Source organism: Sapajus apella, unplaced genomic scaffold, assembly GCF_009761245.1.
Source record: "Sapajus apella isolate SASKATOON/1434 unplaced genomic scaffold, GSC_monkey_1.0 scaffold90, whole genome shotgun sequence".
In the NCBI taxonomy this organism is placed as follows: Eukaryota; Metazoa; Chordata; class Mammalia; order Primates; family Cebidae; genus Sapajus; species Sapajus apella.
In genome coordinates, this window is record NW_022437030.1 from 769,004 (window position 1) to 790,392 (window position 21,389).

General features: G+C 38.3%; 1 protein-coding gene across 10 annotated transcripts in view; it reads left to right on the forward strand.

Annotated features, from left to right (window-relative positions):
- Window positions 1-21,389, forward strand: part of PHKB (phosphorylase kinase regulatory subunit beta) — a 240,712-nt gene that overhangs the window by 129,701 nt on the left and 89,622 nt on the right. For all 10 annotated transcript variants that reach the window (XM_032255593.1, XM_032255595.1, XM_032255596.1 and 7 more), the window contains 3 exons: window positions 9,105-9,162; window positions 9,742-9,819; window positions 11,981-12,139. In XM_032255593.1, coding sequence (XP_032111484.1) covers window positions 9,105-9,162; window positions 9,742-9,819; window positions 11,981-12,139 — 295 coding nt within the window. The remainder of the gene's footprint in view (window positions 1-9,104; window positions 9,163-9,741; window positions 9,820-11,980; window positions 12,140-21,389) is intronic.

Below are 21,389 nucleotides of genomic sequence, written 5' to 3' on the forward strand. Positions count from 1 at the left end.
TGGGTAACCCGACCTTTCTCTCTGGCTGCCCTTAGTATTTTCTCCTTCATTTCGACCCTGGTGAATCTGACGATTATGTGACTTGGGGTTGCTCTTCTTGACGAATATCTTTGTGGTGTTCTCTGTATTTGCTGGACTTGAATGTTTGCCTGCCTTGCTAGGTTGGGGAAGTTTTCCTGGATAATATCCTGCAGAGTATTTTCCAGCTTGGATTCATTCTCTTCGTCGCATTCAGGTACGCCTATCAAACGTAGATTAGGTCTTTTCACATAGTCCCACATTTCTTGGAGACTTTGTTCATTCTTTTTTACCCTTTTTTCTCCAGTCTTGCCTTCCCGTTTTATTTCATTGAGTTGATCTTCGACCTCTGATATCCTTTCTTCTGCTTGGTCAATTCGGCTGTTGATACTTGTGCATGCTTCACGAAGTTCTCGTGTTGCAGTTTTCAGCTCCATCAATTCACTTATATTCCTTTCTATTTTGTCCATTCTTGTTAGCATTTTGTCAAATCTTTTTTCAAGGTTCTTAGTTTCTTTGCATTTGGTTAGAACATGTTCTTTAAGTTCACAGAAGTTTCTTACTACCCATCTTCTGAATTCTGATTCTGTCATTTCATCACACTCATTCTCCATCCAACCTTGTTCGCTTGCTGGCGAGGAGTTGTGATCCCTTTTAGGAGGAGAGGTGTTCTGGTTTTGGGTGTTTTCATCCTTTTTGCGCCGGTTTCTTCCCATCCTTAAGGATTTATCCACCTGTCGACTTTGTAGTTGCTGGCTTTCAGATTGGGTCTCAAATCTTTCAGATTGACGTTCTGTTTGTTGATGATGAGGTTATTTCTGCCTCTTGGTTTTCTTTCTGACAGTCTGGCCCCTCTGCTGTAGGTCTGCTGATGTTCACTCCAGGCCCTGCTTGCCTGGGGTTCACCTGCAGCAGCTGTTGAACAGCAAAGGTTGTTACCAGTTTTCTTCTTCTTCTATCTTTGTCCCAGAAGGATACCCGCCTAGTGTCAATCTGATCTCTCCTCTATGAGGTGTCTTTTTGGATATATAGGGGTCAGGGAGCTGCTTGAGGAGACGGTCTTTTCTTTATAGGAGCTCAAATGGTGAGCTGTGAGCTCTGTTGTTGTTCATTCAGAGCTGCTGGGCAGGTACTTTTAGGTCTGCTGCAGCAGAACTCATAAACTGCTTTTTGTTCCCAGGTGCTCTGTCCCAGGGATTTAGGGCTTTATTTATGAGTTTCCATTATGCTGCTGCCTTCTTTTTTTTTTTTTTTTTTTTTTCTTTTTTTCCTTCAGACCTGCCCAGCCCAGCAAGGAGGCAGCCTAGTCACTGTCGGCCTATAGCAGCTTTGCTGAGCTGCTGTGGGCTGCGCCCCGCTGCCGAGTGAACTTCCCTGCAGTCCTGTTTATATGGGTGTAGTTAGAACTGCTTTGGCGATGGTGGCCCACCTCTGTTGGGGCGGAGTCTCTGCTGTGGCGTGTTGCCTTGGCAACGGCGGGCTGCCTCAGCAATGGCGGGTTGCCTTGGCAACGGCGGGCTGCCTCGGTAATGGCGGACGCCCCTCCCCCATAGAGCTGGACTGTCCTGGGTTCAGCTGCGCTTGCTGTGAAATTCTCAATCCAGAGTTTCTGGTTGCTCTTCTTTTGTGGGGGTGGGGCCAGCCGAGCCTGATCGCCTGGCTCCCTGCCTCAGAGCCTTTTTTAAGTTGGTGTTCCAGTCGCCTGTTGAAGAGGCGCCGGGGTCTGTTTGTTTTCCCCTGCGGCCACTCACTGCGCTGGCTTAAACAGCGGCACTGAGGTTTGTGGCGCTTTTTTTTCTTTTTTTTTTTTGCCCTGGAATCTACTGTCCTGGTTCTCTGCTCAGTCCCCTTTTTAAACCGGCATATGGGCGACTTCCCGTGGCTCCAATCGCCAGCCAAAAGGGCACCCGGACTGGTGTATTTTGTACGGAGAACCGCGGATCCGGGGCGCCGACAAAGCAGCCGCGCGGGGCAGAGCAGCGGCGCTGGTCGGCGCCGGCCGGCGCCGGCCGGCACAGCAGCGCTGGCCACAAGAGCCGCGCTGGCGAGCGTGGAGCACCTCTTCCCGGGAATTTCCTAGTCTGTGGGCAATAAAAACGCGGCGTCCACTCACCCTCTGCGCTTTCACTGGGAGCTGCAATCCTGAGCTGTTCCTAAACGGCCATCTTGGATCTCCCCCCATTTCATTCTTTATCCAGTCAACATTCAAGAGACAGTTGTTCAGTTTCCATGAAGCAGTGCGGTTCTGATTTAGTTTCTTAGTCCTGAGTTCTAATTTGATTGCACTGTGGTCTGAGAGACTGTTTGTTATGATTTCTGTTCTTTTGCATTTGCTGAGGAGTGATTTACTTCCAATTATGTGGTCAATTTTAGAGTAGGTGTGATGTGGTGCTGAGAAGAATGTATATTCTGTGGATTTAGGGTGGAGAGTTCTGTAGATGTCTATTAGGTTTGCTTGGTCCAGGTCTGAGTTCAAGTCCTGGATGTCCCTGTTAATATCAATGTGTCTAATATTGACAGTGGAGTGTTAAAGTCTCCTTCTTTTATTGTATGAGAGTCTAAGTCCCTTTTGTAGGTCATTAAGAACTTGCTTTATGTATCTGTGTTCTCCTGTATTGGGTGTGTATATATTTAGGATTGTTAGCTCTTCTTGTTGCATTGATCCTTTTACCATTATGTAATATCCTCCTTTGTCTCTTTTGATCTTTGTTGATTTAAAATCTATTTTATCAGAGACTAGGATTGCAACTCCTGCTTTTTTTTTCTGCTCTCCATTTGCTTGGTAAATCTTCCTCTATCCCTTTATTTTGAGCCTATGTGTGTCCTTGCATGTGAGATTATTTCCTGGATAAAGCACACTGATGGGTTTTGGCTTTTTATCCAATTTGCCAGTCTGTGTCTTGATTGGAGCATTTAGCCCATTTATATTAAGCGTTAATATTGTTATGTGTGAATTTGATCCTGCCATTTTGATGCTAGCTGGTTATTTTGCCCATTCGTTGATGCAGTTTCTTCATTGTGTCAATGTTCTTTACTATTTGGCACGTTTTCGAGTGGCTGGTAGTGGTTGTTCTTTCCTATGTATACTGCTTCTTTCAGGAGCTCTTATAAGGCAGGCCTGGTGATGGTGAATATCTCAGCAATTGCTTGTTCATAAAGGATTTTATTTCTCCTTTCCTTATGTAGCTTAGTTGGCTGGATATTGTAATTCTAGGTTGAAAGTTCTTTTCTTTAAGGATGTTGACTATTGGCCTCCACTCTCTTCTGGCTTGTAGGGTTTCTGCTGAGAGATCTACTGTGAGTCTGATGGGCTTCCCTTTGTGGGTAACCCAGCTTTTCTCTCTGATGTCCTTGGCATTTCTTCCTTCATTTCAAGCCTGGTGAATCTGACGATTATGTGCCTCGGGGTTGTTCTTCTTAAGGAATATCTTTGTGGTGTTCTCTGTATTTCCTGGACTTGAATGTTGCCTGCCTTGCTAGGTTGGGGAAGTTCTCCTGGATAATATCCTGAAGTTTTCCATCTTGGATTCATTCACTCCGTCATATTCAGGTACACCTACCAAACATAGATTAGGTCTTTTCACATAATCCCATATTTCTTGGAGGCTTTGTTCATTTCTTTTCATTCTTTTTTTCTCTAATCTTGCCTTCCCGTTTTATTTCATTGAGTTGATCTTCTATCTCTCATATCCTTTCTTCTGCTTGGTTGATTTGGCTATTGAAACTTGTTTATGCTTCGTGAAGTTCTTGTGTTGTGTTTTTCAGTTCCATCAAGTCATTTATATTCTCCTCTAAGCTGTTTATTCTCGTTAGCATTTTGTCTAACCTTTTTTTCAAGGTTCTTAGTTTCTTTGCATTGGGTTAGAACATGTTCTTTTAGCTCAGAGAAGTTTGTTATTACCCAACTCTGAAGCCTGTTTCTGTCAATTCATCAGACTCATTCTCCATCCAGCTTTGTTCCCTTGCTGGTGAGGAGTTGTGATCCCTTGGAGTAGGAGAAGCTTCTGGTTTTTGATGTTTTCATCCTTTTTGTGCTGATTTCTTCCCATCTTCGTGGATTTATCTACCTGTGGACTTTGTAGTTGGGGACTTTCGTGTGGGGTCTCTGAGTGGACTTTTTTGTTGTTGATGTTGAAGTTATTTCTTTCTGTTTTTTAGTTTTCCTTCTGACAGTCAGGCCCCTCTGCTGTAGGACTGCTGGATGTCCACTCCAGACCCTGCTTGCCTGGGGATCACCTACAGCAGCTGCAGAACAGTATGAGTTGCTACTGATTTCTTCTTCTGTTATCTTCATCCCAGAAGGGTACCTGCCAGATGTCAGCTTGAGCTCTCCTTTATGAGGAGGTCATACAGGATATATCTCTTTGGATATATGGGGTTCGGGGAGCTGCTTGAGGAGACAGTCTGTCCCTTATAGGAGCTCAGGTGCTGAGCTGTGAGCGCCATTGTTCCATTCAGAGCTGCTGGGCAGGTACATTTATGTCTGCTGCCATGGAACTCATAACTGCCTTTTTTCCCAGGTGCTCTGTCCTGGGAAGGTGTGGCTTTATATATAAGTTCCTGACTTGCTGCTGCCTTTTTTCAGGGATGCCCTGCCCAGCAAGGAGGTAGTCTAGTAACAGTCTCCCAGTAGCGGCATTGCTGAGCTGCCGTGGGCTCTGCCTACCTTCTTTGTGAACTTCCTTGTGGTTTTGTTTACAGAGGTACTGTTAGAACTGCCTCAGTAATGGCGGACTGCCTCGGTAATGGCAGACCACCTTGGTAAGGGCTGACACCCTTCCCCCCACCAAGCTAGACCATCCTGGGTCCAGCTGAGCTTGCTGCAAACTCTTAATCCAGAACGTTTCAGATTGCTGGTCTTTTGGGGGTGGGGCCCGCTTAACCAGATCACCTGGCTTCCTGTTTCAGCCCCTTTTTTCAGTTGAATCGGCGGCTCTGTATTCCAGGCATTCCAGGTGCCAGTTGAAACAGCCACCCATATTTATGTGAGTTTTTGTGTGGAAACCCACAGCGCCGGCTGATAGAGCTGTGCTGGAAACTTGTGACACTTTTCAGCCTGGGAATCTCCTGGTCTGTGGGCAGTAAAAACTCGTTTGGAAATGTGGTGATCACTCACCCTCTGCGTTGTTCTCATTGGGAACTGCACTCCAGAGCTGTTCCTCTTTGGCCATCTTGGATCCACCCAAAATATTCCATGTTAATAGTATACCAGAGCAGTTAAAAGCACAGATTCAAAAGACTGACCATTGGGTTTGAATTCTGGCTCTGCTACTTACTAGCTATGGGGCCATGGGCCAGTTAACTAACCTCTCTCTGTGCTTAATTTTTTTCCTTGGTAAAATAATAATAGTATCTATATCCTGAGGTTCTTATGAGGATTAAATAACTTACAAAAAAGTGCTTAGAATAGTGCTTGGCGCGAAGTGAATGCTCAGTAAGTGCTAGCACTTATTACCAGTGAGGTATTTGCTGATATTGGGCCATGTTGATTTATTGGGTGAAGAGTTTTCCATTACATTTTTAGTCCTGTGCTTACCTGATCCATACTATTTGTCTTATATAATATTAAATATCTGTTTGTGATATATCTTTTAACCTATTAAGGAAATTCTTTTATTTAAACTGATGTGCAATTCTGTCTTCCTTTATCTGTTTCATTTAGACACTTTCTTTTAAAATATAGTGCTCTAAATGTTTAGTTTTAAAATATTTTGTATTTTTAAACACACACACACACACACACACACACACACACACACTGCTATATATCTAGGTTTATACTAGCTACTTTTAAGTCATCTAGAAAACATCACCCCAAAAAAGTAAGAAGTCATGCACATTGCTGAGGACTTTGCTTTAATGTAGTGTATTGAAAGGTATTTTTTATGTGTGGGCATAGCTGGATCACTCACTGAAGGTAGGTAAGGTCCCCAGAAATCTGTATATAGAAAATGTAAAAGCAACATTATACCTTTTAAGTTGTTTGGCAATTAACATACTGTTTTAAAATTTAATATACACTTTTGCAGGAAAACTAAACAAGCTATTTATCATTTTATTTAACGTCTTTTCTTTTCTTTTTTTTTAAATAGAGACCAGATCCCACCATGTTGCCCAGGCTGGACTGGAACTCCAGGACTCAAATGATTCTCCCGCCTCAGCCTCCCAAATAGCTGGGACTACCAGCATATACCACTACAACCTAGCTTTATTTTATTTAATTTCACAGTTGACTATCAGTTGGAAACCATTTTATTGTGTACACTTTTGAAATTTTCAGTAGTGTTGGCAGTGTTACAATCTGTTAGGTTGGACCAAAAGATCCATTTATCTCTTAAACACTTTCAAGTGCTTCTTTCCTATTTAACACATTTTCTATGCCAATGTATGGCACTTACATTTGAATTGGACCACCTGCAACTACCACCTTGCACACTTCCAACTTTGGATCCGTACACCAAGCTTTCTCTACTTTTGCACCTGCTGCTGAGCACCACCAAGGAAAGCCACAGCACAGTGGATAGGAGCTGCCCCACAGTCAGGAGATCTGTCTTGGTTCAGCCTCATCACTGTTGTCAGTTCTTGTTAGTCCTGCTATTGAATTTGACCCTGCCAGGAACTCCCCATGAAGGCTTTTCCAGCTTTTTTCAATTTGTACTCAAGTTGGCAGACTTTCCTTTTGATTTCCTACTTGTTAGCCTTTCATTTCTGTATTACCTCCTCCTCTGTGTCTTTCCTTCATCCATACTTACCTCCATCTCTCTTGCCTCACAGAAGGAGCTCTCTGTTCTTTCTAAGGCTAACCCATCCTGTGTATACCCCATCCTATTCTCTTTTGCTTTCTTGATACCCTAACTTGTTTTCTTCTGTGATAGAAGGATATCCATTTCTCTTTCTTTTTTTCTCCTCATTTTTCCCACTTCTACCTTCTCTGTCTTGTTTCCCTAACTTAAATTAGCTTTTTTCCTCATTAAGCGCATTGATGTTTATTATTAAGAAACAAGTCCTGTCCAACTCCACCCTCTTTCTCTTTGTGCCACACGTCTGAAAAGCATGGTGTCTACTTGGCGTTTTTCATTTGCTTCCGTCTTACACTTTTCCCTTACAAACTGGCTTCCTTTCGAGCACTCTCCAGTAGCTGTACAGGCTTCAGTCCATTTACAACCCTGAGTCGAGTGGATGCTTTTCTGATCTTGCTTCATAGAACTTCTTGGCATTTAAGTAAAGTCTTTGCTGAATCTTCTTTGTTGGAACATTCTCCATTTGCTGTGACCCCATTCTTAATTCTCTACTTCTGTCACTTACTTCTTAGTCTCCTTTGCAGGTTTCTCTTCTTCTGCCTCCTCTTGAACACTGCTCTTCTCCTGGGGTCCATCCACAGCCCTAGTCTCTCTTCATTCTGGTTGTGAGCTCTCAGCTTCAGCTATAGCTATTAACTGCAGATATCCATTTCTAACTCATACCTCTCCTCGAGTGCCTGACCCCTGAATGCAGCTGCCTTGTGAACATCCTCGATTAGATGTCCTACAGTCTTTCTGTATTCAGCTTCCACTCCTGTGCTCAAGGCCTATACCCGAGAGTCATTTTAGGCACTTCCTTCTCACCCATTTTCCTTTGTCAATCACCAAGGCTGGCTGATTTAGCCTCCTAAAAATCCTAAAATTCTGTTTCTTCCTCTCTATTACTCCCTAGTTTAGTTTAGTGGATTTGGGGTGATTTTGCCCCACCAGGGGATATTTGATAATGTCTGCAGACATTTTGGGTTGTTCTGTACTACTGACATCTAGAAGGTAGATGCTAGGGATGCTACTAAACATTCTGCACCACGCAGGACCGCCCAACAACAAAGAATTATTTGGTAACAATGTCAGTAGTACCCAACTTGAGAAACCTCAGTTTAGGCTGTCATCTTTTCTCTTTGGATTTTGCTCCAGCAATCTTCCAGCTGGTCCTGTTTCTTGCCCTAATAACTCTCTTCAGTATTACCAGCTGCTCAGTCTGGCGAGTAAATATAATGAGTAAATCTGATCCTGCTTAGTATTCACCTGTGGTTCTTTTTTATTTCCAGACCAAAGTCTTAGCCACTTAGCATGACCTACAAGGCCCTTCCTGATCTGGCTGACCTGGCCCTTCTATTGGGTTTCAGTTTTCACTACTTCTTCCTTGTTTATTCCAGAAATACTGAATTACTGGTAGGTTCTTTAACATACTTTGTACTTCTGTGCATCTGTGGTTTGTAACTGATATTTCCTTTGCCTTGAGTTACCTTAGCTCATCTCCCCAGTGAAGTCTATCCGGCGTTAGCTGAAACATCTCCTTTCCTATAAACCTTCCCTGACTCCGAGGCAGACTCAGGTGTTCCACCCACTATGAGCCTGACATACCTTGTGTAGATATTTCCTACTGCATAATAGTTGTTTATTTACATGTTGGCCTCCCTACTAGGCTGTAGCCTGTTAAGGGAAGTTCTCAATCTTTTGTCTTAGTAGTTCCCTGTCTATTTGGTTCCAGGCATTAGTAAGTATTCAGTAAAGATTTATTGAAGGATTGCAATTTGATGGACTGAATGACTGAGCTTTTGAATAATAAAATTTGAAATTTTTTTTAAGAAAAAACAACAAGGAAGCTACTTACAAAATCAGTTCAACTGTATTGCTGTTACAAATCTTTGACATATTGCCTAACTATAGTTCTTCTAATTTAATTGTTAGTGCCTGGGCACAGTGGCTCACACCTGTAAACCCAGCACTTTGGGAGACCAAGATAAGAGGATCTCTTGAGAGCAGGAGTTTGACCAGCCTGAGAAAGATAGGGAGGAGATTACATCTCTGAGAAAAAAGAAAGAAAGAGAGACAGCGAGAGAGAGACACACAGAGATAGTGCCAGATATAGTGGTGTGTGTCTATAATCCTGTCAACTTGGGAGTCTGAGGCAGGAGAAAGGATTGTTTGAGCCCAGGAGGGCAAGGCTGCAGTGAGCCATGATTGTGCCACTGTACTATAGCCTGGACAACAGAGTAAGATCTTGTCTCAAAATAATAATAATAATTGTTAGTGAAAAATTTAATGTTTTATTTTCTGTTTTAGCTATTTGATGGCATTGAATGTGAATTTCCCATATTTTTCCTTTATATGATGATTGATGGTAAGTGAGTTTTTTCCTGAAATTTAAGCAAGCTTTTTCCCGAAATTTAAGCTATAGGATTTAAGTGATTTAAAGAAGAGCAGAAATGAAATATGACTCCTTTCAGGTATAAAAATAGTCTGCACTTCAGTGATGTTAATTGCCCTGCATTTGTATATGCCTGCTCCTTTCTTTCTGAGTGAATGCTAAATTTTTTAAAGAATTAAAAAAACACTCTGAAGCATTTAAAAAATGATACCATATATATTATTCATATTTACAAGGAAAAATCTTTACTAGTAGAAATCAGTAATACCATAAGCCATCATAATGTGAATGTCAGTAACATTTATACTTAGGAATAGGGAAAGTTCAATTAAAATTCAGTTTTCAATTATAAATGCTAACATGACTTTCTAAAACCAATTTCTTGGAAAAGTGTCATACAGATTTGCATTACTTTTTTCCATTTTAATTTTACCATTTGCATAGAAAATTGCCAAAATAATTGTAACTGGGCTAATAGATTGTTTCTAAGGTAAAATTTTTGAGATGCTTATTGAGCTCAGCTGCTATAACATTTTTTATTTTATATTTTAGGAGTTTTTAGAGGCAATCCTGAGCAAGTACAGGAATATCAGAATCTTTTGACACCAGTACTTCATCAGACCACCGAAGGTATAGTTTATTTTTAAGAAATTCTTCCAACCAACATTTCTTTAATGTTTATTTGAAATGTGTAAGCCCTTTGTAAAACACAATAACATATATTAAATTGAAAAAAATGATTGGTGTCTGAAATGAAATCAGAAAGAAGATTAACCAAAACAAAGATGGAGATGAATCTAGGTGGGCATGGCTATAGTCATTTCAAACCCACAGGGCTATAGTCAGGTGGACAGAGTTCCTTCATCTGTTATTTACTATGTAATTCCATTACTCTGTAAGTGTGACAGTAATAGAAAGTGACTAGTTTTTATCCAGGTCACCAAAAATGCTATAGTCAGATGAGTGCTGCCTCTGCAGAGGGATACCTGGAGAGGTTCTGCCCTTGTCTAAGGCACTAGAATTGCGGAGAATCTTCTGGACCCCTCTTTCGAGTTTTTTTCTAGGGTCCTTAGCATTGTATTTTGAACGTCTGCCATAGTGCTAAAATGTCATCCTTTGAGGATGGATTTAATATTTTAGAAACGGTCAGAAGGCCCAGTCTTAGAAATAATGATATATTGGTTTCAGTCAAACATCAGTAGGGACCCTCAAAAGACATAACTGAATTTTCTGTTTAACTTGGATTTTCAAAGGAATTCCGGATGAGATTTTCTAGATGTCTTTGGGATCTTGAAAGTACTGACAGCCACAGCACTGGGCCCCATTCCTATCTCACATGAAGTTTGTGATATTCTTTCAGATATCTCAGAGTAAATACTTCATATTATATGCTCACTCACATGCTCGTAATGTTAAAAGTTGTGAAATGTTTATGGATAAACATTGAATTCAAAGTGAATATTAATTTTTAAAAGCTATTTTTGTCTTTATGCTACAAATGATCACTTGTCCAATGTGAGAAATATTGTATTGAATTTTGTAATGCATGTAATATTTGAAATCCTTTGAAGTGGATCTTTTAATATTTTGGTTAGATCATTGATGCATTGAGGTGTAGTAGTTTAATGTACTTCAGGCTTCATCATGTTCAAAGAGTGATGTTCAAAGTATTCTCTGTATAGCATAGATCTTCTTATTGATTTTAGACACAAACGTTATTGTTGATTGTTTGATATGTAAGGAGGCAAAATTTTAGGGAAACCTCTGCAATTTTATTGGAAAAATTATGTTCACTACGGGCTAATAAGGCAAAAAGTCTTCTGTAGCATCCTACCTAGATTGTTGATTATTTTCCCATTGTATCATCCACAAAGATTCTACTCTTAAATAATAATTTTAGTTTCTACCAACCCAGTTTTAAATGGTCACTGGGGAGGATGACTTTTTCTCTTCCTTGATATTGAATGGTAGATAATGGGCTTAATGCTTAAATGGGGATTCTTTGCTCTAGCAATGGCTCAGAGTTATAATTCTTCATTTAAGATTACACAATATCTCATTTGTAAAGCTTCTGCAGACTAATCCTATTAAAAATTTCTTCTTCTGTGGCTCTAAATATTTGCATACTGTGTATCGTATCTGTTGATTCATTTAAAGGTATTAAAATTAAATGTTGTTGAGGAAGATTATGTACTCATTGTTAGCCAAAGGATAACAACCTGCTGTTGAATTAGTGTTTTAAAGTCAATCTTTTCTCCATGATTTTCACTGACAATATCTGAAAAGAACCAGAATATCCAGCTTTCTATAGCTTATCAAATCTGTTGCCTCCTGTACAACAATTTTCTCTCTCTGCTTTCTAATTGTTACACTGTCTTGAAGGGAAATTTTGGAAAAGACACTAATTTTGTATGGTTTGGCTGTGTCCCCACGCAAAGCTCACCTTGAATTTTAATAATTCCCATATGTCAAGTGTGGGTCCAGGTAGAGATAACTGAATCATGGGGGTGGTTTCCCCCATTTTGTTCTCATGGTAGTGAGTAAGTCTCAGGAGATCTGATAGTTTTATAAATGCACAAGCCCTCTTGCCTCCCACCATGTAAAACATACCTTTGCTTTTTCTTTGCCTTCCATCATGATTGTGAGGCCTCTCCAGCCATGTGGAACTTTGAGGCCATTAAAACTCTCTCCTTTATAAATTACCCAGTCTTTGGTATGTCTTTATTAGTAGCATGATAATGAACTAATACAGATTTGTTATATTTTAAATACTTGTTTTTAAATTTCGTAGGATATCCTGTTGTACCAAAGTACTATTACGTACCAGCTGACTTTGTAGAATATGAAAAAAATAACCCCGGTAGTCAAAAACGATTTCCTAGCAACTGTGGCCGTGATGGAAAACTGTTTCTTTGGGGACAAGCACTTTATATCATTGCAAAACTCCTGGGTAAGTGGAGAAGATTGGGAATGGTATTTTTTTCCTTGTAATTAAGCTATTAGAAATAAATATGCCTTTGCTGGTGTTTATGTTGGATTTGGGTCGTGTTTCATGCTTTTAAGAGGTCTTTGGGGAGTTTCTTGGTATCTAATGGTATATTAATACACCTATTTCACTAAATGATTATGGACAGTTTCTGGGAAGAAAGCAAAATAGGTATGGGTACCATTTGTGATCATTTAGGGGGCTGCATTCAGCTTAGTATATAGGTTTTCTGCAGAAGATTATAGAAACTTTGAGTTACTTTTATATGATACATTAAAAATTCTGCCTTAGGCCGGGGCGCGGTGGCTCAAGCCTGTAATCCCAGCACTTTGGGAGGCCGAGGCCGGTGGATCACGAGGTCAAGAGATCGAGACCATCCTGGTCAACACGGTGAAACCCCGTCTCTACTAAAAATACAAAAAATTAGCTGGGCATGGTGGTGCGTGCCTGTAATCCCAGCTACTCAGGAGGCTGAGGCAGGAGAATTGCCTGAACCCAGGAGGCGGAGGTTGCGGTGAGCCGAGATCGCACCATTGCACTCCAGCCTGGGTAACAAGAGTGAAACTCCGTCCCAAAAAAAAAAAAAAAAATTCTGCCTTAAGAAAACCATAGCAGTCATGCTTGGTCATACCTTTAGTAAGCCACTGGCCGAAAGGTATTGGTCATCTCAAAGTTCTCTTCTTTCCAGTAAATACATATTGGCAATTTTAGTTGGAGGCTTAATAAGACCATTGTTCATAATTCTTTGAGGAATTATTTTTCAATCTTCTCCTACAACTTGAGCTGAATCATAGCACTCTTGGACACTTTGAAATGAAGACAAATTTGATAAACACAGAAAAAACATTATGCATTTTCCTGCACCATTCCTTGCTCAAATTTTAAATGTTATTAGCATTTACATAAAAAAGGCTATCACTTTAGAGTCAGAATCCCTTTATGGCAAAAAGATTATGAAAAGGCTAACTATAAATACTGTACCTGCACTAAAAGAACTGCATACTGAAATGCCAGATATAGGTGACGGGGGGAAGGAGGCAGCAAATCACATTGCCGTGTATGTACCTATGCAACAATCCTGCATGATCTGCACATGTACCCTAGAACCTAAAGTACAATAAAAAAAAAAAAAGAACTGCCTACTGTATAAAATACTATTATGATTTTTATTATTTCTAGCATTACTGCATAAATACTAATAAATTTGTGCCATAAGAGTAATCATCTTTGGTTTTTTAAAAATATTCCATTAGGGAAGAATATTTCACAGGACAGATTTCCAATTTGAGCTTTACATAAATGATATGTAAGAGCAGGAAGAAGCTAACCAAATAAGCAAAAACTAAGTTAATGCTGTTTTCAATTTGCTCCTTTCCTAATTTTATTTTCTGGGTCTCTATATATACCTATTGCTAATTTAAGAACATGTAGAAACATTTTCTTCCTTTAAAGGGACAGTTTTTTGACAAAGAGTTGATATTATTTATATAGGCTTTGCTTTTAGAATTTCCAAAGGAGGGGAAAAGACACATGAAAGAGTTTTCTTAGAATCAAGCCAAGTTGGGAAGGTTATCTCTGGTTAGAATATTATTTCCATCTCACTAGCATAATTACAAAGAAGCTTTGTTGATACAGCTAAGTAAAACATATTTTAGTAGAGGACTAGTTAACTTATGTAAGGATAAGAATTTTAACATTAGAATGATTAGTTTTTATGTGCTACATTTGGAAATTACAAATGAGCATGATGGATTTTTTTCTGTGATTCTGAGGCTGAAACCTGGCACCTGGGATCTGGGATATGAAATTAAAACCATCTTCCTCCTGCTTTTTGCCGTATATCCCGCCTGGGTTTAGTGCAACTAGAAAGAATGTTGCTTGAGCAAGCCTCTAGACAAAATTGACAAAGCTAGTGAATTGAGAAGGTGGAATCGACTACGCCCTACATAAGCAAATTGAGCTTTAAAAGAAGAAAAAGATTGACAATAGTATCAGTAAAAATGCATTGAACTTTCCAAAATAACTGTGTTGAATGTAGACAGGTCTTGAGTGAAGACAGTATTTTTTCATGTTAAGACTAGAGAACAGAAATAGTACAGGCCATGCCTCCATTTCTGTTTCATGACCAAAAAGAGAAAGAAATCCTGCAGGGCTTCTGTAAAAGAAAGTCAGTTTCTCTTTTCCCTGCTGATCTTCTGAAAAGGCAATGAGAACATGCAGTAAGTATGTTGCATACTATGAAATCACATACATATCTCCAGCTGAAAAAAAGAAATATTGCATATTCATTAGTAGTCTAGCCTAGCTATGTGTCATCTGGTTAACAACTAACTGGTTAGAATGAATAACATCTCAGAAGATTGAATCATTTCGTTGCTGTTAACTATTGTATACCAGCCCTAAGAACCATCAGACTTCTATAGATTTTCATTAGGGTTCCAGATACATTTACTTAAAAAGTCTTTATTCACTAAAGGATCCTCAGTTGGATATCTGCTTGGCAACATTTTGTGGCCAGTTAATTGTGGTTACTATTTTTACATTAAAATAATAGAACAGTGAATCTTTAAAAATACTCTAATATACGACTTTCACTAATTCACACCAGTTTGTATCTCAGTGAAGTCTAATAATACTTTGCTTTATGTATGCCTAAGTAAATAATTATACAACAAAACAATGTGACTTCTATTTCGTTGTTAAAAGAAAGACACAGTATGCTATTTCCTGAACCAAGGCCTGAAGTCCCCACTGTGTTCTTAAAAAATAAGTTAATTATTCACAGTATTTCCTTATAAATCTTATACTTTGAGAAAACCAACATTTGCTATATAACTGGTAAATTTATTATAAACATGTATACTTTAAGCCACCTAAGACATACCTTAAGATATATTTGATGTGTCTTAGAATAAAATGATCATTAGTTATACCTTCAATTGTTATTCAAATTAGAAAGTTTAGAAACTATTCATATAAAACCAGTCTAAAGAAAGCATAGTAACTTTTTTAGCTCTTGCAAAAATACATAACCTTAAAAGTACAGTCATTCATTGCTTAATGGTAGGGCTACATTCTGAGAATTGTGTCTTTAGGTGATTTTTAGCCTACGACATACCTATCCTATATAATATATAGACGTGTGTATGTATACCTAGCCTATATGATATATATATACCTAGCTCCTAGACTACAAACTTGTAGAGCATGTTACTGTACTGAATACTATGGACAGTTGTAACACAATGCTAAGTATCTGTATACCTAACGTATTTAAACATAGTAAAGGTATAGTGAAGATACAATATTATATCTTATGGGACATCTTTATGCATCATTACATAACTATATTTACTGCATTAAAAATCACTTGAGGCTTAGTGCAGTGGCTCAAGCCTGTGTCCCAGCATCTGGGGAGGCTGAGGTGGGCAGATTGCTTGAGCCCAGGAGTTTGCGACTAGCCTGGGTAACATGGCAAAAACCTGTATCTACAAACAATACAGAAAAATTACCCAGGCATGGTGGTGCACAGCTGTAGTCCCAGCTACTCAGGAGGCTGAGGCTGGAGGATCACCTGAGCCCTGGAGGTCAAGGCTGTGGTGAGCCGTGATCACGCCACTGCACTCTAGCCTGGGTGACAGAGTGAGACTCTGTCTCAAAAAAAAAGATTAAAAATCGCTTTAAAATCTTGACGTTTAGATTGAATTTTTTTTTGAGATTCAAAAAACTAAAGAAATATAACAAAATTAATGGTAACATTCTCTAAAAGCATTATATAGCCATTATAAAGGCCATTATATAACTTTAGTATATGTCCTTTTTCAATATATCCTAAAACGAGACACAAACATATCAGCTTTTAAAAATCTGCCCTCTAGACTTCAGCTTGTCTTCTCCATATATGCAACTAACTTTTCTTATCTTGTACATCAGATATTCATAGTGATGGTCTTCATTCATGTATTATTGCATAATCCTAATCCGTTAAAGGTTAGAACTTTACATACTATATAATTTAAGGCAGATGAATACAAGAATTTTTTAGGGTGGATATTTTGAAAACATTAATAAATATTAATGGTTAAAAAAAGATATATTCTTGGCCAGGCACGGCGTCTCATGCCTGTAATCCAAGCATTTTGGGAGGCTGAGGTGGGCGGATCACGAGGTCAGGAGAGACCATCCTGGCTAACCTAGTGAAACCCCCTCTGTGCTAAGAATACAAAAAATTAGCTGGGCATGGTAGCACGTGCCTGTAGTCCTAGTTGCTTGGGAGGCTGAGGAAGGAAAATTGCTTAAACCCATAAGGTGGAAGTTGCAGTGAGCCGAGTTTGCACCACTGCACTTCAGCCTGGGTGACAGAGCAAGACTCTGTCTCAAAAAAAAAAAAAATAAAAATATATATATATATGTATTATTTTGATAAACTTGAATATTAAGCAGTTTTCACCAGTAACCTCTGTGGCATTAAATATTCCTATTAAAAATAAAAACATTGCTAGCCTAATAAGATAATAAATTGCATCTTGTTTTCATTTGCATCCTATTAGAAATGTATTTCTTAGTCACTCTTCTGTGAGTTATCTAGTCTTTTGCCCATTAACCCTGGTTTTATGGTTTTTCTTATCAGTCTACATGAATGTTTTATATATATATATTTTTTTTTTCCAGAAAAAAATTTATTGGAAATCTCTTGAATACATTTTGAAGTGTAGCTCAGTATTTCCAAACAAAGTAGGTTGGAGAGGTTGGTGGAGAATGTTTTATATATTAAGCGTATAAAACCTCTCTGATGTTTTCCTTGTTTGTTTGCCTTTAAACTTTGCTTTTCCTATATTTTCATTAGCAGAATTTAAAATCTTTACACACTCAGATCTACCAGTATTTTCCTATTTAATTTGTGCTGTGGAATTTACCACTTAATTTTAGAAAGTCCAACCTTGTTAATCAGTTGAGTAAAATGTGTGCATGTGTGCGCACACACACACTTGGAATTTTTTGGTATAATATGAGGTTAAGGATCTGCGTTTTCCTTTTCTCTAAGTAGCTCATTTCATAATACATGTGTTACTAATATGTGTCACCACAGCTGAGAATCAGCTAGGCTTTGAAGTACATAATTTTACCCTGTAAATATCCACTGAGCCTATTTTAGTATGTCCTGTGTAATTGTGTCTTGATAAAAGAATACTTGCTCTGTTAAATTTTCTTGAAATTATCGTTTCATTAAAGAAACAAAGATTTTTCTTAATATTTTCTTTTTACCCTGGACAATTTTTGCTGAGGTGAGCCAACGGTATATTTTATAAACCTTCTGTGCATAAAAAATATAAATATTAATTAATGTAATCCCTATGTTCTTAGGATTTAAAGACAGATATCTCTATTTTGTAAAAATTCTTGATTACCTTAGAGGTGTGGTGCTGTGTTGTAAATGTGGAAAGCCATTGACCGCTTACCCTCATCCTTTTATTTTCATTTTAAATATTCTGTAGTTGGTTGGATATAAGTTCTTTCAGGATTGTCACTGTTCACCAGAAAACCAGTGCCACTGAGTGATAAAAATCAATACAGTGGAAAAAAAAAAGGCGGAGGCCAAAAATTTGACCTTTTAATGACATTTATCACTTTTACCATTATGGGAATTAAAGTAATGAGTATGGCAATTAGTGTTTCTGTATTTGCTAACCCACTAATTTATTCTTTTGCTTAGTAAGTCTATAGAGTGCCTGCTAGGTACCGGCTGCTGTACTAGGTACTGGGGTATCACCTTGTATAAGAAGCATACAGTCTATTAAGTTATAGATGAGCACATGGTGTAAGTGGGAACATCAAGCTAGATAGAAAAGTGTGGCACAAAGAGAGACATATGAAGGAAATGCAAAGAAATAAGCTTTCAAAAGACTTGGTTAACTATTCACTTCTTATCGATTTTAATAGATTAGCATTTATGCCTTACAAGGATATAAGGTTTCTTAATTTATCTGTCACCATTTATAAACAATAAAATACTGTAATAAAGATAGAATTTAATTTCTATAGCATGACTAAAAACTTGTTGGTTTTAGAAATTTTTTCACATCTCAGTGATCATACAAAATGAGATAGGGAAATAATTTGCTGCCTATTTAGAATATCAGTGTACTAATCAACCCTGTATCATGAGCTAAACTGAAATTAATACATTAAAGTTATATGTCTATATCTGCTTTTATTGGTTTGGTTTAAATTTTGAAGAAGTGTATATTTTTTCAGAGAGGAAGGAGAACATTGGTAATATGCAACCTGATTTAGATAGGAAAAACGTAACATGTCTAGATAGTCTTTTTTATCTCTTCCTCCTCCTGGTATTGTTTTCACCTATGTTGTGTAGAATGTCAGGGTTCTTAAAGGGCAGGATTAGTAATTGTTTAAGAGCCCTGACTCTGGAAGCTGACTGTGTCTCAGCTTTGCTGTACACTAACCACAAGAAAGCCGCTTAAACACTCAGGTGCCTCTGGTTCATCATCTGTAAAATGATAAAATTGTTGTGAGGATTAATGAATGAATATATGTGAAATACTTAATGCCTGGAGCTTAATAACTGTGTAGGTATTGCGGCTGCTGCAGAGGCAGCAGTGGCTCTGGCAGACTCTGCTGCTGGTCTTCTTCCCCATTTTTCTTGTTATTCTACTATTGATACTACTTTAATTATTATTGTAAAGATCTTCCAAGAGTTACTAAAACCCTTTGGTGGTTTTGTCTCAATTAACATTGCATATGTGCCTGGAAAGTGCCCCGGAATAGAAATCTAATGTAGAAATATTCCTAAAGCTGCAAAGAAATTTATAACCATTGATCCCTGCTCTGTCATATTTACTACCTAAAAGCAATATATAAAATGCTATGGAAAATGAACTGTAACTTTTTTAGTAAATATTATATACAGGTACATTTATACAAAACTTAGCATAGTATTGTTTCTGAGTGATCATTTTAGAGCTGAAGATCAAGAATGAAATGTTATATAGCTTACATGCAAGTTGTATAGCTTACATGCAGTAAAAATGAAGAAGTGCACAAACTCACGTTAGAAGTCGGATTTTGTGGTCGGGCGCAGTGGCTCACACCTGTAATCCTAGCATTTTGGGAGGCTGAGTTGGGTGGATCATGAGGTCAGGAGTTTGAGACCAGCGTGGCCAATATGGTGAAACCCCATCTCTACTAAAAAAAAAAAAAATACAAAAATTAGCTGGACCTGGTGGCCTATGCCTGTAGTCCCAGCCACTTGGGAGGCTGAGACAGAAGAATTGCTTGAACTCAGGAGGTGGAGATTGCAGTGAGCCAAGATTGCGCCACTGCACTCCAGCCTGGGTGACAGAGCGAGACTCCATCTCACACACACACAAAAAAGAGGTTTAATTTTGTTGTTGTTGTTATTGTTCAACTAATTTGCACGTATGTGAGCCTAACTAATAACTTTATAGATACAGACTTGCTGGGTTGGAAAATATGCTCACTGTAAATTTGTGTAGACAACTGATAACTCGCACTCCAAGGAGGTTTTGCAGAATTGCATTTCAGGGGCATTTCCCACCACCGCTGCCACCTCTTCCCGGCATATTCTCATCCAGGCCCCTGGAGAAAACCTGCTGTAGTGAGTGGGCTTCTGGTGATGATGGGTATCCCTCAAGTGTGTTACAGCAGAAGACAGCAGAAAACTACAGACTTAGTGCCTTCCTCCCCACCGCCTCTCACTCTAAATTTTCTCCTTTCTTATATCCTTGGATTTTATCAAAAGTTGCCATAAGGAACTACCACGTTAAATGGGCTTCCATGTTTACAGTGCAACAGCAGTTGAGGACGTTGCCCTCATGTTGTTCAGTGCCCCATAACAAAACGCCCCTTCTCAGAAATCTCTTTTAGAATTTTGTATCAGGAAACACTCTTTCTTCTTAACAAACTGATTTCCTTCGTATTATTTTTTTGATTTTTCTGAAAGAAATCTAACTGATTTCTTTCCTATTATTTTTAGAAGAGCTTTATTGGGATATGATTTACATACCATACATTTCACCTATTTAAAGTTCACAATTCATTGATTTTTAGTATATTTATAGAGTTGTGCAACCATCACTGCAATCAATTTTACAATGTTTTCATCATCTCCCTGCCAAAAAACCTCATGCTCAGGAGCAGTCCCTCCTCATTTTCCTCTCATTAATTCACCTTTTCCTCCAGGACTAGGCAATGGTAAGTAAGTCTACTCTCTAATTCTATAGATTTGCCTATTTGGGACATTTCGTTTAAGTCAATACTAATAATGTGGACTTTTGTTTCTGGCTTCTTTCACTTAGCCTAATATTTTCAAGGTTTATCCATGTTGTAACATGTTTCAGCAATTTCTTCCTTTTTATGGCAGAACAATATTCCATTGTGTGTATACATTACACTTTATTTACCCATTCATCAGGAGGTGAGCATTTGGGTTGTTTCCACTTCTTAGCTATTGTGAGTAATGCTGCTATAAACTTTATGTAAAATTATTGTTTCATTTCTCTTGGATGTATACCTAGGCATGTAGTTACTGGGTCTATGCTAACTATTACGTTTAACATTTTGAGCAACTTTCAGACTGTTTTCCAAAGCTACTATATCATTTTGCTTTCCCATCAACACTATTTGAGGGTTTCTATTTCTCTACATCTTTGCCAACATTTGTTCTTACCTATTTTCTTTTTTTAATTGTGGCCTTCATTATAGATATGGAGTGATATCTCATTGTGGTTTTGATTAGCATTTCTCAAATGACTAATGTTGTGAGCATTTTTTCGTGTGCTTATTGGTAATTTCTATATCTTCTTTGGAGAAATGCCTATTTAGACACTGTGGCTATTTTTTAATTGTTTTTATTTTATTTTTATTATTACATTGTTATAAGTTCTTTATATCTTCTAGATTTAAATCCCTTATAAGATACCTGATTTGTGAATGTTTTCTCACATTCTGTGGGCTATTTCACTTTCTTGATGGGTCTTTTGTAGCACAAAAAAGTTATCATTTTGATGAAATCCAATTTATCTCTTTACTTCTTTTATTACTTCTGCAGTCATAGTTTTGTCTAAATCAAAGTCACAAAAACTTATTCCTATATTTTCTTCTAACAATTTTAACTCTTACATTTAACTCTGATTTGTTTTGAGTTGTTATTTATATATGGTATAAGGAAAAGTTC